Genomic DNA, 26,641 nt, shown 5'->3' with positions numbered 1-26,641 from the left:
TACATATATTTATGTAGATAAAGTGACTAAAAACGGCAAAAATTAAAATAATCGAGCAGGAAGCCGTTAGATACCTGAACGCGTGAAATTTCTGCGAGAAATATAAATAAGATATTGTATAGCTATGCAGCAGGTGCGATGATCTTTCTCGAACCCCATCGACACGTCATGCAAAATACGTGAGAATCATACAAATGGATTAATATGATTCCGCATAACAATCCCTCATTGTTTTACTCACCGTAAGTCAGGTGCTGTCTCGTTTTATTTCATTTATCATTCTTTTTTCCACTCGTCCGTTTTTGTTACGTAGTTGTAGTTTTTTAAATCTTCTCTCTCCTCTTATTGCACACGTGGATAAATGCACCGATTAATTTATTCGCACGATCATTTATTTTATACGAATACACCGGTACACCCGTTGCATGGAAATAATATCAAAATAATTGAGGTGAAAAAAAAAGCAAAGAAAATTCGATTACAATGCGAGTGTATAATTTTAAAATACACGTGAGACTTATCGTTAAATTAACTGCCATTGAAAATATAAAATGATTTTTCGCGATTTTCTAGACCGAATATTTTGACCATTGCAATAGCAGAGTTGTGGAGATACAATTTTGAAATAGAATCGATCGGATCAAAAAATAAAATGAACGTTGACATATTTTTTACACATTTTGCGATCGAACAACTTGTTCCGAAATGGCTGACTGACCAGATGTAACTGCGCCAAAATTGAGCGATCTTCTTTTCTCGCGACTTCTTTTTAGATTCGTACCTATACTGTGTCGAATAAAAGTGGAACACCTGATGGCTCTCGAAATATATGTATTTTTTCTGTCTCATGGCAGATACTCGTTTTGCGTGAATTTTGCGAATTATTCTAATTACTTTTCCATCTATAACATACTCGCGAATTTTATCATAACGTATCTACATTTTTGCAAATTTTATATGCAGGTGAATATCATGAATATGTCTATGTAGAATTGTAGGTGTGAAAAAAAAAAAATCGATTTATAATATCGGTTTGCAAGTCCACATATCGTGCTACAGGTTATTTAATTGTATGATATGGTCACTTGAGATATAAGGTAAACCAGAGAATTGAATTACGCGGATGTTTAACGTTTCCAATTCATCAGTTGCATCGCGAAGTTGATAATTCAATACAGGAAGATATCCAATGTTCGAATGGCAACTGCTGACCAATCGATACCATGCCATGAGAATCGTTCGATTTAGATCGTCGGCTGAGCCAATATCATGTATGCAATCAAATCGTTGTAATGTAATTTCCGAATTGCGACGTAAAATTTATTTATATAAAAATATAACTATCTAGATATATCCCTACGGATACGTGGGTACATGATAACTTATTAAACTTTCGAAAAATAATTATACCCATACTTATCGAAGTTGATCGCTTATTAATAAGCGATTTTACAGACAGATGTAGAACTTTTTTTCTTCCATCCATTCATTCATTTTCTTTTCTTTTTTCAAGTTTTTTCCACAACGTTCTTCATCCGTGTTACACACCGTGTGTATTGTGTAACGTTGAATTATATATAGATTTTTTAATTACCACGATAACCCTTACAGGTACTATATCAAACAAAAAAATACATGAGCTATTTTATTATACGAGGTGTGCGTACGGTGGGATATTAAAAAAATTTGCCTTTGGCTAAAAGTTAATTATTCTACCAACCTATAACCGAATCTGATGTATCGCCGAGTTTTATTACATGCATAATATTAATACAGAATAGTACGAGCGTGAATGGAAAGCAAAAAAAAATAATAAAATTGCATAATTATTTTTTTATTCATCTATAATTGTCCCGCGTCACGTACATCCTGGCAAAAATAAGGATTAGAAAAAAAGTGTTAACGTGTAGAATGAAATCGTTTTACAAGTCGATTAAGTAGATTGGAATCAACGACTCGCGTTACGGCCGATTCGCTACTCTCGCGATCGCGAATGAGTTTTCGACCTTCTTTACCAACCGATCTATAATAGTGAAGAAATCTACCATGCCGACAGAGTAACGATCCGATCCGATTTTTTATTTTATTCGATTTATTATTATTATGTAGCTTTCATAGTTACCTTTCGAAGAAAAGGCTGTCCTGATGGTAACCGCAACCTGCGCAACCGCTGCATCGTGACGTTAAATCGGTTTCACGATCGATATCTTCGTAGCGTTCTTCTTTACCAGCATTTCTGTGATCAACGACAACGCTCCAAGTTCGATGGATCAGGTAAAACAGATACATGGGCCTCCGAGGACGGCATGGCTGAGATTTTGAGTTTCCCATGATTCGATTCAAAACTCAATTCTTGATCATTTGAAGCTTTTCACGATTTCTTCGTGATTTTCTCTCAAAACTTGTGACGATCGGTATCATGAGGCGATTTGGAAAGCTGTACGATTTAAATATGTTCTGTTTCATGTATATTTCTTATTCTTTGTACTCCATACGTTTTTCGCGTGGAAAACGTTAATTCACTATATACGATCGCGTGCGTGCACGCGCACAAACTGCAGGTGGTAGAGACCAGAGATTATTAAACACGTGTGCTCGATTCCGGATTACCTGGATACAGCTTTTACAATTTGTTACATCTCATCGCTGCACGATGACCGACAGGTCATTTACGACCCACAGGATTCTGGACCACAATTTCCGCATACTGGCATACGTATATGTATATAAAAAGTATGTGGGTATATTATAAAAGGTCACGAGCTATTATGCGGGTAGAAAAATTATTTGAAAATATTATTCAACGGAACATCTGAAATACCTAATTATCAATTGTACTTTTTTTTAAATATAATATCAATTTCACGCTACGTTTCACGATTTTTTTCCCGTAGTTTCTACAACCGACTTCGATTGACTCGAAACATATTCGCGATGTGAAAGAAATGTTCGCCGGGGTTGGATATTTTTCAGACTATAAAATTTGATCGTAAGATTTTTAATCGGTCATGAGATTTACGAATAAAACAAAATTTCAATGAAAGGAACAAAAAAGGTTACAAGATTTTTTAACTAAACTCTGGACTAACAGAAAATATCCGATGAAACGAATCGACACGATCGGTGAAAATATCGACTGAATTAAAAAGGCTTGAGATTAAAAATTCGTGGCAAAGGAATGACATGAGAATTATTTTTTCAGTTAGTTCGATGATTAGGAAAATTTTCAACAGTCGCATCGTGTGGGAAAAATTTTTATTCAAAATTTGTTAAAATATTATGTTAAATCACGGACCAAACCGATTTTATATTTTAAAAACGACGGAGATACGATTGAATTAAAATTTAAAGTAACCACGACCGATAGTGATTTATATTGCATAATCCTTCGTGTTTCAATTTTGAATGAAATATTAAAAATCCTTTTTCGCACATAATTAATTTTTATTAACAGTCCGCGGGTGGCCCCATTTCTTGATTATCATCACTCGTTCAACTTTGATAATTATTTTTTTTTTAGAAACCAGGTTTCGATAATTCACTTCGAAGTAACAAACTTTATTCCCAATGTCCTTTCGATCGACGGTTTTGAACTCGACTACAATTTTTACTGTTAGTTTATTCGTATAAACCTTTTAAACTCTATATCTTCGAACTCCCAGAATCAGGTTTTTCTAAAGTCAATTTGTTAAATTTGTCGCTCCGATGGCCACATCGCCATGCCATGCGATTGGCTACATAATAACGATTGGTTTAAAATACACGTTGATTTTACTGAATGCAGCAGCGGAGCTGAGCATTCGACACGAACTGCTAGCGAATGCTCCCGCGGCTTTTGAGAGGGTATTGGTTCACCTTTTCAAGGTATATACGTACGCGTGTCTTGCACGCCGTCTCGGAAACCACTTCACAAATATAATAAAGGTGTTCGTGTTCACCTGTCCGTGATGTATTTGTCGCGATGTGAATGTGCAAAGACTCCAGTCAGAACCGCTTCAGACTTTCATAGTACCAGACTGTAGGTCAAGTTGCGACCTACGCCAAGCTGGAGCACTTAAGGTCATGAAGGTACACAAACCAATTATGTGTAAAAAAAATTTCATTGATGACTTCTTGCACGAGAACGTAATTTGGAACTAGCCCGGAGTTTTAACTCACATTTTCGGAATCCCTAGCCCCGATTAAGGCCGGATCTCCTCGTTGAAATTTCGGAGAACGTGAAAATTAAGTTTTCGAACGGATTCATGGCATCTTTCCACATTTTTTTATACACGCCTATTGCCCCACTTGACCTTAAAGAATCTTTTCCAAAAATTACCAAGCAATTCCTGCGGCTACTTTTGTTATATTTTCAGTGAGAATTGTTGTTCGCTTTTGAATCACTTGCGGGATTGCAAAGTGGAGTAAGATAATTTTACACGGTAACATAAGGTATATAACGCGTACATATTGTAACTTACTTTTTAATATACGGTTTTACTTTTTCTCATAACATCTATAACAAAGAAAGCGTATCACCTTTTACGTATACAGAATGTGTATGTAAATCATAAATGCTATCATTATACACGCGCCTATTTACACGTATGAACATAAAATATGCACGACTTGTAAAACGATCGTTTGTTTGAGAATTTATAAAACATGAAGCATTATTCGTGAAACAATTCGTTGCAGCAAAACAGAAAAATATCATTTATTAAATAATCGATGTGCGATAAATGGATAATTTTTGTCTCTCGAAAAGTTTCGGTCATGATTATCGCCAGTGAATTTATTAACATAACGTAAATGGTACATGCCTGTAATATGTGCATATAAATCGAGGTGAGTGTTCGCCAATAATTCGTTGCTTGATTATACATGCATCGAAAGGTTAAAATATTGTCGGTGTATATGTAAACAATATAACGGTAATAAGTTCGTACGTGCATTGCAAAAAGGACGGGCGTGTTTTTCATTATATCACGCGGTAGGCTTCGCGATTCTCGAGAATAAATTGCAACGCTTTTTTACGATACTGCACTAATTTACTTGAATAGTAATTTTACTTCAACGGTATAATAACTATACGTAATAACCCCGGACGTTACAAGTTTTTTTGCATCAAATTCTGGTATACTCCGTCATACCCATAGGAAATCACTCTCGTATCAAAAGTCCCGTCATTTCAGAATCAAGGTCTCAAAGTGCAACTTCGTCGCGTGGGCTATTAGTCCCCGGTTCATGCTCCCCAGCAATGTGACCTGCATACACGCACAGTTCATACGGTTTGCTATAAGGCCGCGGGCATTCTTTCTTTTTTCTTTAACGTCGACGTCTGATTTCAGTGCATTGAAACGATGAAGAAACAAACAAGAGAACCGATTGCAATTTTTCATGTTCGATGGAAGTCGAATATTCCTACCGAGTCATTTACCGAGGCTGCACGTCCATGGCAGGACTCGTCTACTCATAAGTTCCTCTACATCATTTGCGTACATGTACAGTTACGAAAAAATGGCAAATCACAAAATTATTGAAGTTCAAAAGAAAAAAGTTACCCATATACCTGTGCCTGTACGAACGCATGCTGGAAAACTAGCAAATAATTGTAAAAAAAAAAAAAAAAAAGAAGGAATTTACGCGGTCTTAACTAGAGACGGGATCAGTAGTCCCCGTTCGTTCCTCATCTTCGCTGCACGTCCGTTTGACCGTTGAGGTTGAGTTTTAGATTGAGTTTGTGTTGTACGGATGTATTCGTACGTACGTACGTACGTGTTCGATGTTCCCGTATTTATAGTGTGCAGTAACGTAATGTGTTTGTTGTACTCGCATATATATATATATATATGCGTGTGTTGAAGAGAAGGTATATAACGCAATCCGGTCGACCACAGAGAAATATCTCATCTCGGCACCGCGCTTCTGCAGGATGGTGCAGAGTTGTTGCTGCTCTTACGTGATTCCTGTACTATATATACTCTATTCTAGTTATATATAAACTCTTCAGTTTCATGTCCTTATTACGTTTGCCGTATACTCAGAGAACCGCGTCTTCCTGCAGATCTTGCAGTAACTCATATATCCCAACAGATATGAATTTCTTCGCGAATATATGTCTGCCCCGGGAGAGCGATTTCTTCTCTTATTATTTACTGTGTCGCTCCCGTCGCTGTTCAAGAGACGGTCGAAGCTGTCCAGGAAACAATTACAACAAGGCCCCGTGTAAAAGAAAATTGAAAAAAAAATATTCTATACGTGTGTACGTGTATTGGCGTACCCGCCCCTCTGCAGCACAGAAAAATTAGTTGTTCATGCTGCGATAATTCTGGAAAGTTCGTTATCCTGCATCGCGATGTATTATATTCTCGAGTCTCGTAACTTCTCTGGATATTAGGCACCAAGAAGCGTGTCCGTCCCGCAGATTGTAAGTGAAGTATAAAGTGAAGTAAGTTTTTTTTTTTTTTTATTTTTCCTTCTTCTAATCTGTAGAAATCTCGAGAGTTTATCGGCCTCTCGCTGCAGTTTTCTGAAGAATCTTAATTACATCTCCGGATTTTTATTATGTCTTTTTTTTTTTATTTCTCAATTTCAGAATTACATTCTATCGATAATTGGGGAAGAAAAAGAAAAAATATTGCGATCTTCTAAGATGAGCAAAAAACCATATAGCGGGTATAATGTAATTGATTTCAAATTACCAATCTCTATTATATGTATAGGACATCAGTTTACGATTCAATAAACCGATTAATATACTCGTAATATGTGATGGCGGCTACCGATGGCTTCAATTTGCCGATTATGCTAACCGTCAAAATTGTTAATAACAATAATTCAAATTCTGTAAATGATACGCTGCAGTAGGCAGAAAGTATTTTCAATGAGCTCTCATGCCAGATCCCGCGGGCCCCGGGGCATTACGTGTTTCGTACCCCTGAATGGCCTTTTTATAATTAATGGAAAAATAATTCTTCTATCGAAAATCAATTCATTGCAAAGAGAATGAAAAATAAAGAAATAAGTTAAAAAAGAACAAGCAAGTAAACAATGGAAAAACAATGACCGGCTTCTGAATCGGGATTATAACATTAGGTCCTTGACTCACATAATATACGCAGATATTATCACGTGTGTACATAAATATTCAAATATCGAATATCACGTATAACAGATTATAATTTCAAGGCGAAGATTTCACACGTTGCTGAAATGCTGAAACTTTCATTAGCTGTGCAATAAAAAATTTCAAAAAAAAACTGAATAAAAAAGTTATGTCACCATATAATTCGTTATAATATTGCTCATAGGTATACACATACGCATATATTTACGAATATTTTTCTTTTTTCCCCGATCAAAATTATTTTTTATCATTCATGTTTGATCTCAAGTTAATGTGATGAAAGAACGTATAAACCTTATAATAACGAGGTGTATAACGAGTGTAACATTTCGCTGCATTCGAAGTAAGAAAGAGTGCCGTTATATATTTTCACTGCAATTGCACGGTACTGCAGCAGCATTACAGGGAGCAGTGTGAATCGTACGAGTTTAACTCTCCGGAGATCCCGTGTTGTTCCTAGAAATAAAAATATAGGCACGAAGGTATATGCAGAATATACATTCTTAGGCGTTGAAATGTACAGAAATTTAAATTTACCTTTTTTTTTTATCGTCTTACTACTGTATCGCAATTATTGAGCGGCAGTTTGCGAGCTATATTTATATTGATTTGTAATAATTTATAAGATATACGCATCAGAGACGTAACATTTGCGATATGATTCACAAATCTGCTTCGATTCGTATACCGAACTTTAGTTTTCAAAATTGCCTAATAAATGTTCCTGTTGAAATTCTTATAATCAAAATGAAAGAAAAAAAGAATATATAAGAAACTGGAACCGGTCCTATTAGACTTTATCTGGACATGTATGCATATTCGGCCCAGTCATCGGTCACTTTTGAGACCGTTACACTGGATTTTTTACATCATTTCAAATTCTAATAGAGTTTATAAAAAAATAAGTAAATTAACAACAGGTTGACCCCTTCGCATATGTGGTCGACTTAGTTACTTCGGGTTCAAGAACGTGTGAACCAAATCAAGGTGGGAACCTGATCAACGATGAATTCATTTTGCGTTCACTCAGCGATTTGAATCCTCACGAGAAATGAAAAACCGATGATGGGATTGTGTCGGAATCCACCCTATTATTTCCTATGATTTTCATCCATTGTTTGATTGATGCAGTTTGCATAATAATCGTTAAGATAACAGTTACATTGTGATGGATTTTACAATTGCAACTGCAGATTTTTTTATCAGGTGCGGATCTCTGTAAAACAGCGCCCTTTTGTACCGACTGTTATTTTGCTCTACGATCAATCCTCACCGACAGCAGCACGTTGAAATTAAAATCTCAAGAGTTATTTTACAGTGGGTTTCAGTTCTGCTGTAGAATCAATTCACGAAATAACGGGGTTTCGGGTTGCGGCCGCGGATTGCAGAACAGTGTGCACTGTGCGTCGCGGTGCATCGTGTCGGAGTTTTATTATTCCGTTGTGTGTTTGTGAAAATAAATTGCGGTGGGATAGGGAAATCTTTGATTAAGCTCGCAGTTCGCTGCTGACACCGGAGCTATGGCGTCTACCGAGCAAGTGGGGTTGAATAAAACATGGGAATTATCGCTTTATGAACTCCATAGAACCCCACAGGACGCTATTACTGATAACACCGAAATTGCTGTCAGCCCGCGTAGCTTACACAGCGAATTGATGTGTCCCATCTGTTTGGATATGCTAAAAAAAACTATGACAACCAAAGAATGTCTTCATCGGTTTTGCTCAGATTGTATTATCACAGCACTGCGCAGCGGGAACAAGGTAGGTTGATTTTATTTAACTATCTATTGTGACTTACGTCTGACCATCAATTGATTCTTGTAGACTTATTTTTTATCTTATTCTTCTTGTTGTAGGAATGTCCGACGTGCCGAAAGAAATTGGTATCTAAAAGGTCGCTGAGACCAGATCCGAACTTCGATCTCCTTATACAGAAGATCTATCCAAGCCGAGATGAGTACGAGGCACATCAAGAACGTGCGCTGGCAAAATTGAATGAATCTCACTCACAGGCTGCGATGGTGAGCTCTATAACGGAAGGAATAAAAATTCAGAGTCAAAACAGACCACAGAGATCAAGAAAGAATGCTAATGATCCAGAAAATGTGAACAGCACCCCATTGCTAAATAACACTGCTAATACTAGCGGAAGAACAACACCGATCACTCCTACTATTTCGGCTATTCAAAGCGACTCTTCTCAAGGACCTATGGGAACCATTAATAACAGTAATGGCCTGGGAAATGTAGTTTATAATACAAATCAACTCAATTCAAATCACAGCGTATCTCAACCAGCTAGTAGTCCTGCAGTTTCAGGTACTAAGTCAACCGATGGGCTTAGAGTTGCTTTTTATGCAGAATATTTTGGTTTTCTTCATCTTCTAATTTCCAGTTTTCACATGATGGAAAAGCAATTTTTTACGGTTCTGAATGAAATTAGTACGAATATTCATCAACTCATGTTAACAGCTGAATGACCATCAACTCAAAATGCATTCGATTATTTTATTATTTGAACACGTTTTTCCCCTCAGTTGGCTTCATTATGATTTTCTAGCTGCACTTGTTCGAAAGTTTTTTTTCTGTAATTTTCTGTAAACTAGATTGTTCGTATTATTACATAGTTTCTTGCCTGATATTCAACAGGAACGACATCGAGAAATTCTACAACCCCCTCACCAAACCCAGCCAATCAAATCCCAAAAGCTGCAAAGCGACTTAAAAGTTTGCAAAATTCTGAAAATGACTCTGCTGGATCGAGTGCAGAGGCTGAAACAGGTGGTGGCGAATCCATGGTTGATACTGAAGGGGAAGGCCCTAGCGAACCGCTTATGTTGAATGAAATCGAACTTGTGTTTAAACCACATCCAACAGAAATGCCGAATGATAATTCACTGATAAAAGCTCTTAAAGAAAATAGCATTCGCTATATAAAAACTACAGCTAATGCTACTGGTGAGAGAAAATTCTGTCTAATAAAATGAATTGATAGGGTTTATTAATAATTCAGATTGAAAGTTTTAAGGATAATAACCACCCACCTGGTTTTTTTTTTGTTGCAGTTGATCATCTCAGTAAATACCTTGCCATGCGTTTGACGTTGGATCTTGACACAGAATTGTCCGAGTCCCACAGGCATTTGAATTTCTGCATCTACATCGCTCCATCTCCGGGGCAGCTGGTAGTCCTGAGTGGATCTCAAACTTTGAGGCAGGTAAATGATAAATTTTGGCGGGTAAATCGGCCTTTGGAAATGTATTATTCGTGGAAAAAGACCTAGGGAAGGCCAAACAAGTCTCAGTCAGACTAGAGCAAGTAATAATTCACTCTCAAAGTCCCCTGCAATGGTAAATGAAAAATTCAAAAATAGCTTTAACTATGTTACAAGGGCTCTATGTGAAAGCAGAGCCGCTTGATGATATTTTTGAAAAATATATCTGCGACAGCTCTTGCTGTCATTCAAAAAGTATCGCTGTCGAGTCGGTGATGAGGGCATAGCCCAGAATAAGAAGAAGAATTTAATAAAAGCGTTTAAGTTTTTATCCGTTTCGGAAACACAGCGCTTTAAAATTGGTTTGATTTACTGAACTGAAGCACGATTAAACTTATCTTCTGTTGCCTTATTAAACCAAAGAACCAGAGTCATTGTTGAATCAAGATTAGTCATGAATCTTTTATAATCAGTTATCGACGCCAGTCAAAGATGCTAATAAATAACAATACAAAGGCTCGGAATATGCAATCTCTGTTAGTCGGGATAATAATAATAAAACAATGATTATCTTGCGCTAGAAGTGAATACTTAGCGTAACAGTAAAGATGTTTTCACGATCAATTACGCTATGCTTACATCGCGATTGGATCATTTCTGATGTCTAGCATGTTGACCAGATATTTTTATCCTTTAAAAATGACCCAGTGCAACCGTCAAATCACATAAATAAATATCTATATTTTACCAGTGACAAAGAGTTTATAATCGCATTTACAACAAGCATTGTCAAACATTTTTCTATGTGGCAGAAATAATTATAGTCAGTAGTTTACTCACAATTAGCCACACGATTGTCTTCTTAAAGTGGACAATACAGTATCCCCCTAGAGGTTTAGAGCCTTTGTGATATTTACGTACTAATTTGCAAATACCTTTGAATTCAGATGACAACAATTAGATGTAAGAAGCTCAATGCTTTTTTGAATCCAAAGTGTAATATATGATGTATATTTCGTATAGTTATATATGAAGGTGGAATAAAACAGTGTAAATACCCAATACATGGCTCCTAGTATCGGTAACCAATGATCAATCGTTTTCGGATTATTTCCTCGACAGATTATCTTGAATGATCAACTACCTAACTTAATTTTTGGAAGAAAAGGGTAAAAAACTAGAGGTAAGTCGGTTACATATCAGTGGAATAATAATCAAACCGGGGTTCGATTTGCCCTAACATTTTCAGCGCTGTTAAATATATTCATTTTATAACTAAATTGAACCCGGAAGAGACCACATATCTGAAAAGTAATAGTGCGAAAGGCGTTTAATTTTACAGAAAAACCAGCTCCGTCAAATTGCAAATCCTCTTCATCCTTTATTATTTTTTTATTTTGTTGTTCTCTCCGTACTTTTACGGGGCCTGATCCTAAAAATATGCACATGTTTAAGCTCTCACGTCTTTTACACCGTTAAAACCGCCGCTTGAGTCCGAATTCATACCTCAGATATATACATATACATTTTTTTTATGAGCTGCCCTCGGTACGTTATAACTTCTTCGTACTCTTGTATAATACCGGTAATCGATACTCGCCATCCATCCTTTAAACTTTTGTAAAGGCATCAATTTTCAGACATAATAATAAAGTAAACTCTCTCTCTCAACTGTTCGACCCCCGCAGGCCTCGGGGGCGTTCGGGGCAAAACTTGCATCCAATTTCGCTTTTGTACTTACTCTGGCTTATAAACTGCACGCATTCAACCACCCGGGTCCGCGGTCACGTCGGAAGTTTTACTTTCTAATATGCTAAAAATTATTGCACATTGAAATTTCAAAAAAATAGATAAACCAAAAAGAAAAAAGAAAAGAATCTTCCCATTGCACGGCTATTATACTTACGCCACATTGAATTAATTACCTATTTACGATAAACTGTGATCGGTTTATGCAGAAATAGAAGATTGTGAAAATTTAATCTACGCGCAGAAAAAGAAGCCGATGGCAACCGTTATTTAGGGTCAACAAATAAAACTCGTAGAAAATTTAAATGTGCGGTGAATAATGTTCATTTTTCACTTCTTGTTTAGCGATAAAAAAAAAGCCACTTGTGTGTATCGAAAAATTAATTTAGGGTCTATAATAATGCAGCCGGTAACGAACGGTTAATGTTTATCGCAAAATTTAATTAACGTTCGTGCGCTGGATTTGAAATTAACTAGATTACGGTCTCGCTTTGAACGCATCCCTGAGCAGGACGTAAATCTTCACTCTTTACGGGACAATGCAGCTGTTTTTGCAATTTCCTCGTTTCGTGTCCCGTAGATTTACAATTTGTACAGGTGGCTGACACCATCGTATAGCAGAAAAAAGAAAAATCGAAAAAGACTGAAAACATAGCGGTCGGAAAAATTAGGAAACAGTTTTTGTTGCATTTATTAATAGACTCGGTAGAGTACAAGCGCCAAGTATATTTCAACGAATTATATCATGGACGCGAAATGGAGAACCGAAAATCAATGTTGTTCGTCCATACTCACCCATATCTGTATACGTAACATGGTACAGCACATACGAAGAATTAACAGTTGATCTTAATTAATGCGAAATAGCTGCGGAGCGTTCGTTATTTCAATTATTATTCGAGAGGTGAATTAATTGGAGGCGTTCAACGGCCCGCGGGTATTTAATATACCGTAACTTTAATATCTTCTGCAGTAGCTGAGAAAGATTATTTGAAAATATCAGCTGTTACATCTGATTAAAAACGCCGTCAAACGTCCGGGCCGAGTCGAACTGCAGGTCGTCGTCGCGTCATCGGCTGAAATCTTGTTCGACCGCTTCTACGACCCCTTGGGGTCCGATCGGCGTCGAAAGAATAGTTGGTATTGACGTATTTGATGTTGAATTTCGACGCGATCGCGATGCGGAGGATAATTTCTGTTTTACAATTCAAGAATTTGAAGAGTCGAAATTATTCATCCCGAAATATTTGGGCTGGAAAATCGGTCGTCAAAGTTTGACGGGGATCCTGGAACGGGCGATTAATTCCTTGTTCAATTTTGCGGTGGGAATCGCACGGGAGACCTTGGGTTTGACTTTGGAATCTTCGTCGTCGGATGTTTCCCAGCTGATCGAATCTTCTTCCTTTACTTCTTCGTCGGTTTCCGTTTCGCACGTACTTGGCGAAGATGAGATAGAGGTGCAGTTCGTTTTTGAAATTGAATCTTCAACGAGATCTTCGAGGGATCTTTTTAATTCTTTGTTTTCCATCATATCTGTGCTATAAGAATTGTTGCTAGAATTGTTTTCATCGTCGGAAGAGTCGTTTTCAGCTTCGGTTGATTCGACTTCAGATTTCGTTTCCGAACTAGAGTCGTAATTTCGAACTTCCGGGTTTTCAAATCTCTTTTTATTCACTTCTTGGTACCTCACCTTCAATTCTCGAAATTGCTCGGACGAAATTTGTCTAAAAATTGAGCAAGGTGATTTGAATCTCCTCAGTAAACGCTTTCGTTCGTTGAGATAATATGAGCTTAATTTGTACGCACGGCATCTTGTTGGGATCCTTGTACCACAGAGGGTAGGAAACGTCGTTAGCTTTTCCGAAATTTGGTGCGCAATTGTCGATCGGCGGTAACTTTAAGTCAAAATCCGGAGACTCCACAGTGTCGTCCAAAAGCGCCGATACCTGTTTTCCGTAATTTTCCGTACCGGCGGAATTTTCGAGCCTTAAAATAAGACCGGTTTCACGTTGCATGTACGAAACGATTAAGACCAAAGAAAAAATTGTAATAAAAAATTAAACAAGCTATCGCCCTTTAGCGCTAAACTAGGTGATTAGAAGTTGATTATCATTATAAAATGGCGGGATTCTTCTCCGCGTGTCGAGTCGAGTACCAAGTATACATATACATATATGTCGTACAAGACGCAATCGTCGTTTATTGCTCGGTATTTCCACCGTAACGTCTTAATTAGCCCTGCACTAATTACCGCGCTCTGTTATACTTGAGATTAAATATAATGGCGTGTTCGCAATTCGTTGAAAAAGAAGTGGATTTATAAATATGTGGGGTATGAGTTGCGACGTTTCGTCCCCGTCCTTGGTGTAAAATGTATTTATTTTTACCACGTGGTTACGCGAAGGAAGGTGAGGAATCCTCGTCGATCACTTCCGACTGTTGCGAAATCGGCTGGCGCCATTAGTTCTACAAATTTCTTACCTGTAAACCATCTGTCTTGTGAATTCCATTTTCGGCGGAGAATTTATCTTCGCGTCTACCAGTCCAGTCTGTTTTTCATCGGCGCTATGCGGCAGTGAACCACCGATCCGACGATCCTGATTTTCATAAAAACTTGTAAAATGAACTGCCACGTTCTTCGGGACATAATCGGAAGGCGGCGTCGAAGAGATACCGAATTTCCGGTTTTCCATGAATTTTTTATTCTTCTCTTTCGCCACCACTACCGATCTCGCGGACTTCGCGGTCGAAGGCCTATTTAATCCGAACAAAGTTGATTCGATAAGTTCGATTTAACTTGTTCGCGAAAAGGGCTCAATCTCGCACCAACCTAGAATCAGAAGTTTGGAATTTTCGGAAAGTAGAAGGCGTCAAAGCGACGTGCAGGTTATCGGATCTGATCGAATTTCTGCTCTGCTTCTCATCAAGACTCGTTATTTTTTTGGACTTAATTTTTTTTCTCTTCGTTTCCTGCTGCATTTTTTTCAGAATGGTATAGATCAGAACTACTTTACAAAATTTACAACCGTGATTCCTGGGGGCGTTTTAAAAAATTTCAAATTACTAGGTTACTTCATAATTTCGGGGTCGTCGATCAAACGTGATTTTATCCACATTCGTCTGTTTTTTATTTCTCAATCGATAAGATATACCGCAGAGGCAAATGAAACGCGGAAAAATTTATTTTCCATTCACGCATACTGTCAACTTTCTGCAGCTAATTTTTAATTTTTTTAAAAACTTTCTACGCTGCAGCAACTTACAAAGCAAAGCAAAATAATGCCTAGGTATCTGTGAGTAAGTTCGTTATACTTATACGAAGTTGGTCGCACGCAATTCTAAAGTGCATTCACGCGTAAGCGTCTCACGCCTTCATCATCTTTACACGTTACGTACACGCACAAATATACTGGGTGTCCAGCGAACGAAAAAACTGACTAGAATTTTTGAAACATCAGTAAAACCTGCTTGTTCTCATATTTTTATTTGTGGAAATTTTGAAGGAATTCTGAAGCATTTTTTCTTGATTCTCGCCATATCAAATAAGTTGGAAACAAATCGAAAAATGAGGGACTGAATCTACATTCCTGTATAGTTAGCTTTGAACAAATAAAAGTTTAACAGGATTGCTGAACGTGGTTAACTTTAGCTAACACAATTTTCAAATTGGACAATATCTAGCCACCCTGTATAGAGGAAAATCATCTCCACCATCGATACCCTGTATATATGTATACGTTTACAAAATTGCTCGTTGCAGAGAATGAAAAACCTGCTGCTCAGATACCTTTATCAGTCACTGTAATAATGTGCATTCGCACGAGCGCCCACGGACCCTCTCGAATTTTATACGGTGAAACACGTATCATGGGTAGATGTGATGTACAGGGTGATCCCAAATATTCTAATCGGGGATGAAACTTCTTTAAAAAAATGTTAAAGGCCTCAATATGCCGCTCAGACATTAATATTTACCAGAAAGCATCAGCAGTTTGTGAAACCAAAAATTGCTCATTAAAATGAATTCTCAATTTTTTCAATATCTGCACATCGCGATTCCCTTTGTTCGTTCATTCCAGACAGCATTTTGTATATTAGATTTTGGGCCACAATTTTTTTTCAGCCTTCGAACGCCGCCATATCGGAGTTTTCAGTTCGAAGCCCCCTTGAAATGCAATCCTGAGCATTCGAACCACCCCGTATACTTCGGTTTTCCAATAATTCACGCGTCTGTTAACTCGTGAGTCTTGGGTGTCACGTTTGGTCACGTGTTCGCAGGTCATAATTCCGATTTCTAGCACTGACTGAACTCGAAAAACAATCCAGAGGACAGCTTTTTGACCTCTGGACAAAAAAATAGAGAAAACTTATTCAAACGGTAAAAGCAAGTAAGTCCAGAGGTGAGTTTCCGCACTTGGATTACAGAGTAGAAAAAGAGGAAAAATTGTCACTCTATATAATCAATATCCCATAAATGCTACCTTCACAATATAATTGTCTGAATCGCACCACGTACAGCGGACGTCTGATCGTTTGATAGAAAACGATTTTTAATTAACCATGCATACGTCAGGAGACAATGCAAGGCCTGTACTTATCGATCCTCTATTAACCGTGTACAGTTACCCGATGATCAGAAGTACACAGCGCTCGTAAATAAAAATGAGAATCATCTACCAAAAGGAAAAAAATCAAGTGAATAATAATAGCAAACGAGAAAGAATCTAAACTGCGATCAAATGAAAAGTTGATTACCGGCATTTTGATAGGGACTGATTCCCATAGGATTTTCTATTATTCCCATACCGTTATACTTTCGAGTAGGTATAACAGATACAAATCAATCGTTAAAGATAATCTTGGAAACAATAAAAAACGATTCATCGACGGTACAGAAAACTGTAAAATAAAGAACAGTGTGTTCTTTCGAATTGTGATAATGGGATAAAGTCGCGCGAAAGATAAATTGAAATATTATAACACGGAGTGGTGTTTCATTCGTCCCTCATTATTTATCTATTAATTTTATTTATTTTTCGCCTCTTTTCAGGACCGGAAATGTCGTCGTCAGGTCATCAAGTGCGGTAAAAGGATGATGTGCCGCGGGCGTGCAGCAATCCGATTTAAAGTTGCAGGTTTCGGAAAGTTCCGGAATAGTTCGGGCGCATCCGTTTAATACCTACCAGGTCCGTAACGCAGGGGGGTCAGTCTTTAGCGCGCGTTAGTTCAGATTGGACGTAGGGCGTCCCTCATCCTCGTATTTAATTTCGAATTTCACCTATACGTGTTTTCAAAATCGAAACAAGAGGAAAGAAACGAGTGCAACTTTTCGCCTTAAATTTATTAACGTTGCTATACATTATTCGTCATAATTCACAACCGACAGGATGTGCAGGAGCATAAGGTGAGCAGTACTCAAAAATTTGATGTTTTTTTTTGAAAAATTTCTTCTACTTCTTACAGCAATGATAACTGTTCATAAATTTTTACGTTACGTCCTCTGTTTTGTATGAGTAGAATATTTATGTACCTAATTCAAATTTTGGAATCGGTTAAAATTCAAAAAAGGAAAAAAACCGTCAAGTTTCAGGACGTTGACTGATAATAACTAAATTCCTTAGACAAAATTCCCGCTTCGTCAGTCGAAACAAGTTGACTAAGCTGGTGCAAAGCAAACATAAAAAAGGAATTTTTTTTTTGTTACGTATCGTACTGTACAATTAAATCTACGTTTTTCCCGGGCAAATATTTAACTTTTTCATCAATCTGAAATACTAAGAAAACAAACTCTATGAACAAGCGAGTGCAAATATTTGCTCATCCACATAGGTTTCATCTTTATCGTGATTATTATTTTTATATTTGTTGTAACAAAATATTGTAATATGTAGTTTGTTCAATTTTATTTTTTCATCTCGTTTGCTTAATTCTTTTTCTTTTTTTATCAACGACCGGATAAACAATCATTTACTGTACCTACGCTACATAAATGCCGCTGCGTCAGGGCGTGCCTTATTTTCATTCAATTTAAAATTCGTCAGATCAATTTACATGATTTGTGAGGGTGGATTTACTTCCTGACACTTTGATCCCATAAAAAATTGGACCCAGATGTCGCCCGTGCGTTTTATTTTATTTATTTTTCTTTTCAATTCTTTTTTCTCCGTCTGGCCCTCATTTATTCAAATTCCGATCCCTTCGCGCTGCCGTTTAAATCGTCGAAATTGAAGAGAGAGAAAAAACAAAATTTCAACTTGAGATTCTAAAAAATGATCAAACCCGCGAAACCTGTGGACCATGCCCTGCGTTTGCAAGATAAGTCCGCAAATATTACCCTTGATTTTTCGATCCTTTACTTTCTATACATCCGCAGCGTGGATAATTCAAATTCAAAAGAGAAAAAAGGAAAAAGAACGTTCATGCGGAAAGCCATAAAGTGCAGGTCATGTACTTTATTTGAAGTGCAAATATTAGGCGTAACGAGTCGTAATTGTATGATATTTTTCAGCCTGCAGTACCTAAGGATTTATTTATGTATATTTTTAATGCGTTTCTCCGTCCATTAAGTACGTAGGTCTAAAGGGGTCGACCCACGCGTTCTGAAAATGAATTCACTCGATAATATTTATGTGAGCAGAATGTGCCATATATCGAGGCCTAACAAGAAGATGGGCGTAACCCTTACTTTTCGAATTTCCAATCAATTTTTCCGTCCCGACCGACCTGTCCCATTCAAACATGAGAAAAATCGAACGAAGATCGAAAACAAACGAAGAAGATCCTCGGGATCCTTCCGGCTTCAATTTTTCTCTTACGTCCGTACGAATGGATTCGTTTCTAAAAAAATATCCGTACATGCGCTAGGCATTATACTTACACCGCGCGCATAATATATCCTCATATTCTGCCCGCGCAAAGAAAATTTTTCTCTCTTTTTTTTTTTTTTTTTGTTTTCTTCACGTTCCTCGTCCTCCCGCTACATCTCGTGGTTCTTTTGGTCCTCTTGCTCCTGTTGGTGCTGCCCCACAGCCCATTAAATACCCATGAGTTATGGGAGGCGCGTATTATATTTCATACAAAGTGTGTAAAGTGGTGGTATCCTTGCCGAACGTATATAATATTATAAATAGGTACATACATTTCTATGTACATATTTTGCAATATACATGCACCCATGTCGCACGGACGAGCGTTTCGCGACTGCGGTGCAGAGATGTCGGAATAGGATATGCGAAGCTACTGCGTGTGTGCAGCGGCGAATAAAATATAGCCATCGTAAAATTTCAGGATTTTTTACCTCTTTTCATCTGCTCTATATTGAGAGGGATGTAAAGAGCAGAAGGACTTGTTAGCCCGAAAAATTGGCAAAAAAAAATGAGAGAATAAATTCGAAAATATTGACCATCGACGTATCCTTTTAAATATACTGCGCGACATAACGATGATGATGATGATCGTGATCGTGTCGTCGCAAATTTAGCTGTACCGTTGCGCCTAATTGAGATCATCGTCGTCGTCGTCATTGTCAAAATCATTATTATCGTTGAGAAATTAAAAAAAAAAAATGGGATTTGGTGCAGATCGTGAAATTAATTCGGCGCACATATCATCCCCGTGAACGATGAAAAAAAATTCTTACCGCCGCGTCGCGCTCGCTAAAAAATTTTTCGGCCAGTCGATCGCGTGATGCAAAAACCGAGGATACACACCTGAGGTCAAGTTAGGTATACGGGCACGCCACGCCTACGGGATTCCGGATAATCGCACTCATCTTCCCGTAGGAATGACGAGCTGGAGCAGCGCGGAACGCGCGTCTGAAAGATGACGTTACACATACCGTGCGTGTGTGCTCATATGTATTTTTTTTACACATACACGTATTTGTAATAAATACCGACCCTGCCCGCTGGGTGTCTAGTGCGTTAGTCATGGATTCCCTACGGGGTTAAGGACTTTCATACACGCGGTGGGGAGGGGCTGGAAAAGGGAGAAAAAAATAAACGTAAAGAAAACAGGGAAAAATGTCAGAAAAATGTGTAGGTATTGAAATAAAGAAAAGAAAAAAATAAAATAAAATAAAAAAAATAAGTAAGAAAAAAGAAAACGGGACAAAACGAAACTGCGCAGGGGGACGAAAGTAAAAAGAAATAAAAGGGAGACACCGTGCGTATTAACTGCTCACCGCATACTACTACCTGTACCACTGCGGTATAATACATATAATACATCGCAGACTGTAGATAATTTATTATTGTGTACATAAAAAAATATATACACGTATAGTCGATTTATATAACGACAGGGTCAAGTGCATCTCTTTATAGTATGCAGCTTGAATAGGTGATCGTTATAAAAGAAACTACATTAAACGGAAACATTCTTAAGGTGCTCTTTGAAAAGCAAAAAAAAAAAACTCTACATTGGATTAATTTCCGATTCGTCAAACATACCCCATTATACCGACAATAATTGTAATAATAATATGCGCCATGCAGACGACATTTTGGACATGTACATTGTTTTCTACATTTCTATGTAATACGGTATCAACCATATCTGTATATTTATTGTACCTGTATGCTGTCCCCGGCCGATAGTGATAAATTATATACCTTACACATTACTTTCCGGGGTGAAATTGCAGCTTAGAAAACGGAAGTCGCGTTATGGCCCGTGATATATCATCCGCGTATCGTAATACGTAATGTAGAACCGTGCGGTACATATGATGATGGTCGAACTTTTTACGACCGGAAATATACGAGGCAGGATTATCTGCGTCTGTTGCACGATGAATTTCCTTGCACCGCGGCAATAAATTCGTCGGCAAAATCACCGTACGCGCATACGCACTGATGTACGGTATACGAAAAAAAGAAATTCTTTCTTTCTTTTTTTTTCTTTTGCGATCAAAAGAATCGCCGAACGACCGCGAAAAAAGAAGAGGAAAAATTGAGAATCGAAAATCAGATCGCGCGGGGGGAAGAAATGTCGAACATGCGGACCGCTCTTCCTGCGAGTCTGATTATTAATCATAGTTGTGTCTAGTTAACATGGAAATCCTCTTGTATGTACACATGCTTACGTACGGCGTATGTAATTCCCGCATATTTACTCGACAGATATAAGTTCTCTTTGATCCCGAAGTTCCTGCGTTTGCTGTCGCACGTGGGGCCCCGCAAAGGCTCTCGAATGATCGAAATAAATAAGCATTCGGCATTCGTTCGTCGCGTGCGCCTGTAGACGTTTTTCTTGTTCCCCCTTACTTTAATAGCGTTCGATCCGAGGCGACCCCATCGACTCATATATGTATATACGCATGCATACTTACGCCCACCCCGAGTTATGTACGTTCATTGGAAGATACATATGTACGTACGGTACGTACGCATATACGTATACCTATGTGGATCTCTGAAATTCGTATAGCTCCGAGTTTTATGTAAAGGGTGATTATAAAGTTTTCATCAACTCTATATTCTACAGAAGGTATATAGTATACGTTCTGCTAGGGGGGAATTATTCCAAGAGTTTATATTTTACTAGATTTCGAGGCAGATGCTGTGAAATGCACGCGTATATAACTAGAAGTAGGTATATTATGTGCTGTAGCGATGGGGGGGGAGATTATTAAACAGCTTATTTTTTCTTTTCATTAGCGGGGATTAAATTTCGTTCCTCGTTTTCGTTTACTTTATACTTAAAAATGTCTGAGCTCGGTATAAGAACGTAACAATGAAATTATACAACACGTTTACGTCTGAGACAAATTTTAATATAATCTATGGCGATGTGTACGTAAAAGATCGTCGCGAAAATTGACAAACTTTCAAAGAATAATCCACAATCCTCTTATCGTAAAAAATAAAAAAAAACTTATACCATCTGGAAATAACGTTTTTGTAAATGCAAATTGAAATTTCTTATAAGTTGCAGCTGTTTCCTCGAATTGTAGGCAATCGACGATGCGATGTTTGAATCCAGACGTACGCAACGTCGGTACATTTTAATTAATTATTTCGCTCTTGCTGGAATCGCGCGCGACCGCGCGAAATTTCCCTCGCGCGCACCCATCTCTTCGAAGTTCGCCTTACGGTTGGTGCGCCAGCGTACCTACGGATCTCTGCCCTTAGCCTCAGCCTATTCGTGTTTCTCAAGATCGATAAGTCACTGTCTCGCAATTTGCAATGACATGCAGTACCTATAACCGCGCACGGCGCGGTCGTCTCGCGACTATCCGGATCCTCCGCTTTTCGCATCGTCCTTACAGAGTCGATCCTATTTTCACTCAGTCCTCTGCTTCTCTCTCTCTCCCTGTGTGCATGAAAAAGACGAGGCGATTATGCGACGCGGATTTCATCTCCTCGATTTTATTCCATTTCGTTTCTCTCTATTCCTTTTTCCTACCCTTTTTCGAATCCCTCCTTTTTTTCCGCCGATTCTCCCGCCGCACGAAACGAATGCGAAGATATCGCCTCTCTTTCGACGCTTAGGATACAGCCTGGCTCGACCTCAGGTTGGGTTGAGTTCGATGCTACCTACCTCCCTATTAAATGGTATACGCGCATCCGTATCCAGAGACGTGTATATTCTCTGTCCGCACTGCGGTCGATGAAAATAAAACAAGCGAGACGGATCGCTCAGCGCGCATCTTATATGCGAACGCGCGCAATAAATCGTCCGGCTTATAGTAAATCGGCCCCCGCGCAATTACTGTCAAGCGTATCATCCCGCGGAGACCGATCACCTAGCTGTAATTTGTTACGGACGCTTACTTAGATTTCTATAATATCTGCCGCACTACTTCTGCTTCGAACGTGTCGTTCGTCGGCCTAATCTGATTTCAATTTTTCAAACTATCGCGCGCCGTACCCGCGCAACGCTTTCATTGGCGTTAACTGATTCGTCGAGAAACAAACGAGAGACGTCGCTCTACGGTGATTCGTTGTACGCGTGATTCAAAATACGAAGAGCTCGCGAAATAAGCTCCAGGGTAATCGGTGTAACTTCCAAGTTTTTTTGCTCAAATAGAATTCTGTTTTTTTTTTTCAGGTTGATAAATAACATGGAAGTTACCTTATGGTTTTCCTTCTAGGGCAGGGTGATTAGAAAATTTGTTTTATCTTTGATCTTAGTGAATCGTATTTTCAATTTTCTATTTTTTATTTTCGACACGATTTTACAAATGATTTTTTTCCACTGGATTATTGATCGAAATAGTGGATGTATTATGCTTCATCTGTAGCGAAGAAGAGCGTATTTATAGTCGACATTTTTAAAAGAGAACAAAGTTCTCCGCTCCCTATTCATAGCCGTTACCAACTTCCAGCATTCTTCGAATCATTTTAGTCACCCTTGAGAGCGCATCAGGTTCAATTACCGCCAACTAATTGTCCGTAATTGCCTGACTCTCTTATGTTGCGTTAACAAAAACAATTCAGATATCGCGCAGCGTGATATCCGACACTTCCTTATAGGAACCCACACACATAAACCCTTCCCCAGAAATATACAGGTAAAATACACACCTGCCGCAGGTTCAATTTATATAAAATTTCCGATCATCACGTGCGCATCGCGGTTATATTTTATATCCTTACATAACAATACACCTCGTCAAGATAGTATACCTCCGCGATTATATTGTTCTTTTTATTCCCTCCTCGTTTCTTGGGTATTTTATTTTCTCATATTTTTCCTCTCAGTCTGCCACACTGTACGTTATTTCTTTGGAACATGTTTTTTTTATTTTCTTTATCTCAATTTCTTTTTTTCCGATTCCATCTTCATCTCAATCATCACGAACCTTGCGAGTGGACGAGGTTGAGCAGAGGAAAATAAAGAGAGAGAGAGAGGGTAGTTGGGATGAAAAGGGAGAATAGTTGTCGTTGCTCATATTAGTTTTATGGTAATTATGTATACAGATACTTAATTTTCAAGTAAAGTTTTGCGAGTCTCTGGCGTGCAGGTTGTAGGTTGTAGGTTGCAGGTTATCCGTAGGGAACGGTGCGTAGCGATCATTGGATCTTCAAGAATCTTTAGAATCTCCGACGTTACATGTGGAGACGTGTCCCGCATTTTTAAATACCCACAAGTACAACGACTTTTACTGTGCACGATAATTTATGGGAAAAGGTACGTACATTCATGTATATGCGTACAAAGGGCCATATAATATAGGTACGTACGTACACGTTTATTTCCCCCTTTTTCTGATCAGTTGTATCCGTTTTACAATAATTAGCGCTTCGCCATGTTGAAAATATATATGTATATCACATAATTGGTATACAATGCAACTTGGACATGCGTCTATTATCTGATGTGTTGAACAAACAGAGGTATGTATGATATTCGAGATTATACACGGGTTAAGAATATGTGTGTGTAATTATATTATAAAAATGAAAATCTTAATTGCCTGAATTTTGTAATCAACGCGTAGAGTCGTACCTATACATGCGTAATACCTTAGTGTCCCGTGGACCAAACGAAGAAGAAGAAGAAGATTTTCTGGGAAGATGAAGAAAGTCGCGTTGCATAACCGTATCCACTTCACTCTGCTTCACGAAATAGTCGAGCTATAAAAAATAGAAAAATAAAAGAACCATATTACGGTAATATTATACTCATATATGCCCGTACACGTTGTCGAAATCGCCTACAAACGAGCCGTCGCGTTATTCGTCTAATTATCCAATTAGACTCCGTTGATTATTCGTCAACTTGTGATATCTGTATAAACTGGAGAGGGAACAAAAAAATTCTTTTTATCATATTTCCATTCTCAGCCCGCAACTTCGGAAAATTCCGGAACAGCTCGCACTCGTAGGCAGTTATAATTGAAAAACTAGAAACTAAAAACAATAAAAACAAACAACAACAAGATGGGAGAATCTAGTCGGAAAGGACAAATAAAAAGACGCATACCCATAATGAAGCGTGGGTTTGAGGGCAAGTTGCATACCGGTATTAAGTCTAACCCATACCTACTATATGCAATGGTCTGTGAATTCACCGTTATGCAGAACTACATCGGCTTATAAACACCAAGCAGTGCAACAGTGGAGGTCTAAGGCCAACGATGGGATGGTATGGGACGGGATGGGATGGGATGCTGCGCTGCACCACTATGTGCATCCTATACATACATATAAGCGTACAGTGAAATGCGCAGTTATCTATCGCGGAGAGAATTTTCTTATCCACATACCGGGCAGACAGCTGCGACTTACTTACACGTGTTCCAAAAGGCGACTGGACTCCCATTTCGATCACTCGGATATCGTTCGTTGTTAAGAAGAGATGAAAAATGAAACCAATTTTTCGAGCTCTCTTCTTCCACCGGTATCGCTATACTTCGCCGTACATACGAGGGGATAATCGCGCGCGAGTAGAGAAAAAAAAAAAAAGAAGAAGAAGAATAATAAAAGGTATGGCAGATTCACCTAATTACAGCGGCTACGGTATAGAGAAATTTTGCAATCTTAATTCGACGCAGTTCGCGTCCGTCTGTGTATAATGGATGCAATGCCACGTACGGGGGTATATAATCCGTACGAAGTTAACGTATATAATGGCGTGGATATAGAAAAGTATTTAGACGGATGAATGAGAGGAATTACCTCGGTAATGTAGCCAATTTCAATTACTCGCCAATTACTAGAAGTGTGTACCTACCTAACGTCCGTGTTCCTCTTTTACCGGATAAAGACGAAGACGAGGCAGACAACGACCACGTTAATTGGAATCCTGGAACGAAGAGCGCGGAAAACGAAACTCTCCACGTTCGCCGTATCATATATATATATGTATACCTACCGATGACCAAGTTGAGAGAAGAGCGAGCCGCTCTTCGATACAAGTCTCCTCTCTCTCTACGAACTGCAGTCGCACCGGGGAGAAAAGTGATCCGCACTCCACGGATCCCTCACGTGCACATAGGTGTACCACGCACCTAGCTGTACGCGGCGTCTATTATCCTACCTCCCCTATACCCTACGAGGCCTAGGAACGCGAAAAAAAAAATGGGGGGGGGGGAGGGGGGAAAAAAAAGCATCGCATAATCGAACGCGCTGCATCTTCATCTCCTTCTTGGAAATAACTCGTTTTATCGAAAGAATTAGTCAACTGTATCCACCTCACAAAATGGACGGATAAGAGGAGATTCCCCCCGGCAGCTGACGCGATCGAAAGAAAACGAAAAAGGGAATTTACACGCGGGTAATTATCGAGTCGAAAGAGGACGAGAGAAAGAAGAGAGAAGGAAACGCCGCGACTCGTTCGTTCGCGCGGTACGTCGCGTACACTTATGTCTCGTAATTTTCTGCGTGTGTTAACTATTTTCCATATAGATATTATAATTTTATGGGTAACCGGTTACGGTGTACCTAAGTCGGATACGTTCGCGAAGAACGAGAAAGCAGAAGAAGAAGAGGAAAAAACAAAAAAACAAAAAGAAAAAAAAAAAAAAAATTACGGACACCAGGCGAGGTGGTTCTATTCCCGTGTAATGTGCGTACAGTACCGGAAGATTGGCCGAAGCGCATCACGCGCATAGGCAGAGGA

At 38.5% G+C, this 26,641-nt stretch overlaps 4 protein-coding genes across 7 annotated transcripts in view; 2 read left to right on the top strand and 2 right to left on the bottom strand.

The window, feature by feature from the left end:
• The window catches only part of LOC105689797, a 38,717-nt gene extending 34,895 nt beyond the window's left edge, over positions 1 to 3,822 (bottom strand). The window contains exons 1-2 of one of the 3 annotated variants that reach the window (XM_048652998.1): positions 3,434 to 3,822; positions 2,123 to 2,763 (exon numbers count right to left, since the gene is read on the bottom strand). In XM_048652998.1, the coding sequence (XP_048508955.1) occupies positions 2,123 to 2,331 (209 nt within the window). In that variant the 5' untranslated portion in view covers positions 2,332 to 2,763; positions 3,434 to 3,822. Of the gene's footprint in view, positions 1 to 241; positions 728 to 2,122 lie in introns of those variants that run through there. The other 2 variants (XM_012407086.4, XM_048652999.1) reach the window with 2 other exon arrangements.
• Positions 1 to 26,641, top strand: part of LOC105689254 — a 39,407-nt gene that overhangs the window by 1,199 nt on the left and 11,567 nt on the right. The window contains exon 2 of the mRNA XM_012406161.3: positions 17,124 to 17,477. Coding sequence (XP_012261584.2) covers positions 17,461 to 17,477 — 17 coding nt within the window. The 5' untranslated portion in view covers positions 17,124 to 17,460. The remainder of the gene's footprint in view (positions 1 to 17,123; positions 17,478 to 26,641) is intronic.
• LOC105689817 (E3 ubiquitin-protein ligase RING1-like) lies at positions 7,861 to 11,386 on the top strand. 2 transcript variants are annotated; one of them, XM_012407141.3, is made up of 4 exons: positions 7,861 to 8,871; positions 8,967 to 9,339; positions 9,760 to 10,068; positions 10,176 to 11,386. In XM_012407141.3, the coding sequence occupies exons 1-4, from the start codon at positions 8,629 to 8,631 to the stop codon at positions 10,391 to 10,393; spliced, it is 1,143 nt and encodes a 380-aa protein (XP_012262564.2). In that variant the 5' UTR covers positions 7,861 to 8,628; the 3' UTR covers positions 10,394 to 11,386. The 2 variants fall into 2 exon arrangements, with proteins under 2 accessions (XP_012262564.2, XP_012262554.2); XM_012407131.3 differs by having other exon boundaries at positions 7,875 to 8,871; positions 8,967 to 9,429.
• On the bottom strand, positions 12,650 to 15,657 carry LOC105689827. Its single transcript, XM_012407152.2, has 4 exons — positions 14,904 to 15,657; positions 14,555 to 14,827; positions 13,880 to 14,059; positions 12,650 to 13,797 (listed from the first exon to the last, which is right to left on the bottom strand). The coding sequence occupies exons 1-4, from the start codon at positions 15,050 to 15,052 to the stop codon at positions 13,341 to 13,343; spliced, it is 1,059 nt and encodes a 352-aa protein (XP_012262575.2). The 5' UTR covers positions 15,053 to 15,657; the 3' UTR covers positions 12,650 to 13,340.

The sequence above is a fragment of the Athalia rosae genome, chromosome 3, assembly GCF_917208135.1.
Source record: "Athalia rosae chromosome 3, iyAthRosa1.1, whole genome shotgun sequence".
NCBI lineage: Eukaryota > Metazoa > Arthropoda > Insecta > Hymenoptera > Athaliidae > Athalia > Athalia rosae.
Note: the sequence above shows the minus strand (reverse complement) of the source record. Positions and strands in the feature narration are given on the sequence as shown.